This window comes from Clupea harengus, chromosome 24 (genome assembly GCF_900700415.2).
Source record: "Clupea harengus chromosome 24, Ch_v2.0.2, whole genome shotgun sequence".
Classification (NCBI taxonomy): domain Eukaryota; kingdom Metazoa; phylum Chordata; class Actinopteri; order Clupeiformes; family Clupeidae; genus Clupea; species Clupea harengus.
Window position 1 is genome coordinate 13806226 of NC_045175.1, and position 2500 is coordinate 13808725.

General features: G+C 49.4%; 1 protein-coding gene across 1 annotated transcript in view; it reads left to right on the forward strand.

Annotated features, from left to right (window-relative positions):
• The window catches only part of cc2d1a (coiled-coil and C2 domain containing 1A), a 28466-nt gene that overhangs the window by 11302 nt on the left and 14664 nt on the right, over positions 1-2500 (forward strand). Inside the window, exons 10-14 of the mRNA XM_031561921.2 lie at positions 1-97; positions 255-327; positions 903-1027; positions 1460-1568; positions 2097-2269. The exon at positions 1-97 is cut by the window's left edge and continues 22 nt beyond it. Coding sequence (XP_031417781.2) covers positions 1-97; positions 255-327; positions 903-1027; positions 1460-1568; positions 2097-2269 — 577 coding nt within the window. The remainder of the gene's footprint in view (positions 98-254; positions 328-902; positions 1028-1459; positions 1569-2096; positions 2270-2500) is intronic.

The window sequence follows — 2500 nt, forward strand, 5'->3', positions numbered from 1 at the left end:
CCTGCAGCAGAGGATGCAGAAGTACCAGGCAGCATCAGAGACGGCCAAGAGCAAAGGAGACGACCGCAAGGCCCGCATGCACCAGCGCATCGTTAAGGTAACACACACACATGGACACACGCTAATGCGCACACACACACACACACACATACACCCTCTGCATAGTTCTCTCCAGTGACTGATACTCCTGATTGGAGCAGGTTTGTCTGATGTCTCCCCCTCCATCCCTCTCTCTCTCTCTCTCCCTCCCTCAGCAATACCAGGAAGCCATCAGGGCCCATAAGGCCGGCAGGCAGGTCAACCTGGCCGACCTCCCCGTGCCTCCAGGTAACACACCTGTGCCACTTCACCTGTCTGTCTGTCTGTCTGTCTGTCTTCCTCTACTCTGTCTGTCTGCAGGTCTCTGTTGTATCTGTTTCACAGCAGTGTTCTATCTTTCCTGTTCTCTACCAGGCCATAGTATCACCTCTGTTTAATCTGTGGTCTGTCTGTCTGTCTGCACATCTGTGTTCTGGCACCCCTCCCTTCTCTGGTTGTGTGTGTGATCAATTTTCTGGCTGCAGTCTCATCCTGTTTGTTTGTTTGTTTGTTTGTTTGTTTGTGTGTTTGTTTGTTTTGCATATCTGTTTGTGTACTGCTCACTCACTCACTCACTCACTCACTCAGCATGTTCTAGTCTAGTGCTTCCTCGTGCCATGGCTTGTCTGATCTGCCTGTAGCACTGCTGGGTTTATCCAGTGTATTAGGATTAGTGTTCAATCTCTCTCTATCGCTCGATTTGAACTTCTCTCCTTTTTTTCCCCCTCTGTCTGTCTGTCTCTCTCTCTTTCTCTCTCTCTCTCTCTCTCTCTCACTCACTCACACTCTCTCTCTCTCTCTCTCTCTCTCTCTCTCTCTCTCAGGCTGTCTTCCCCTGCAAGGCACAGAGACCGGCGAACAGAACTTCATGGGTGTCCTGGAGACGGCTATGAAACTGGCCAATCAGGATGCGGACGACGGTGATGATGACGGAGAGGGTGTGGCAAAGGTGCGATACGGACCGGTCACTGAATCCAAATACCATTCAAAGTTAGAAGTTGTCCAAAAATGAAACGTAAAATGATAAAACACAATGAAATATATCCAGGTTTGCTTAACTGACAGTGGGACTAAAGGTTAGCTGGACTGAAAATCTGTTCAAGATTTCAACATAAGATTACCTCATGATGATCTCATATTCTGTTACTTATTCCCTGGTGTGTGTGTGTGACTGTGTGTGTGTGTGTGTGTGCGTGCGTGTGACTGTGTGTGTGTGTGTGTGTTCGTTTGACTGTGTGTGTGTGTGTGTGTGACTGTGCGCGCGTGTGACTGTGTGTGTGTGTGTGTGTGTGTGTGTGTGCGTTTGACTGTGTGTGTGTGTGTTTGACTGTGTGTGTGTGTGTGTGTGTGTGTGTGTGTGTGTGTGTGTGTGTGTGTGTAGCCTGCTGCTCGTCCAGCTCAGAAGGCGCGGGCTCCTGCTCCCCCCTCAGGTGTGTCACCTGGAGGAACCCCCTCTGCCACCTCACCGGCCCTCAAAATGGGCACCAAAGGTACGTGTGTGTGTGTGTGTGTGCATTCTCTCTCTCTCTCTCTCTCTCTCTCTGAAAATTCACTCAAATGGCGTCAGCACCTAATAATCTAAGTTACACACACACACACACAGAAACACAGAAAAGCCATGTTCCTGCTTACATAAGCACATGATTCATACAAGGTTATTATTAATACAAGGCACTTGATTAATACATTTTTTAAGTCATGTACAGTGTTTCAAAATGAATTCTATCCCCATGTGAGTGTGTGTGATTTGCTTTCTGCTTTGTGTGGGTGTGGCATTGCGTGTGAAAACGGTTGACACACTGAACTAGCAAGCTCATTGGCTATCTAGGCAGCTTCGAGGCCATCCAGTCACATTTGTTAATATCAGAACCGTTAAAAATAAGCTCACAGCTAAAACCCCTCCCAACTTTTGGGCTTCTCTGAATCTGAGCTTTTATGTCACGGTTACCTTGCCTTCATTGCATGTGACCGTGACTGACCTCACGTCCTGTCCTTTGACCTCACTTCCTGTCCTGTAGCTCAGCAGCAGCTGGACTTCCTGTTGGCGCGGCGGCAGCAGTTTGTGAAGGCGGCGCTGCGCTCCAAACAGATGAAGGACATGCAGGGGGCCTCGCTGCACCTCAAACACGCCAAGGGCCTCGACCCCATGATCGCCGCCGCCAAGGGAGGCCTGCCTGTAGACATCACTAAGGTGTGTGTGTGTGTGTGTGTGTGTGTGTGTGTGTGTGTGTGTGTGTGTGTGTGTGTGTGTGTGTGTGTGTGTGTGTGTGTGTGTGTGTGTGTGTGTGTGTGTGTGTGTGTGTGTGTCACTAAGGTGTGTGTGTGTGTGTGTGTGTGTGTGCCTGCCTGTAGACGTCACTAAGGTGTGTGTGTGTGTGTGTGTGTGTGTGTGTGTGTGTGTCACTAAGGTGTGTGTGTGTGT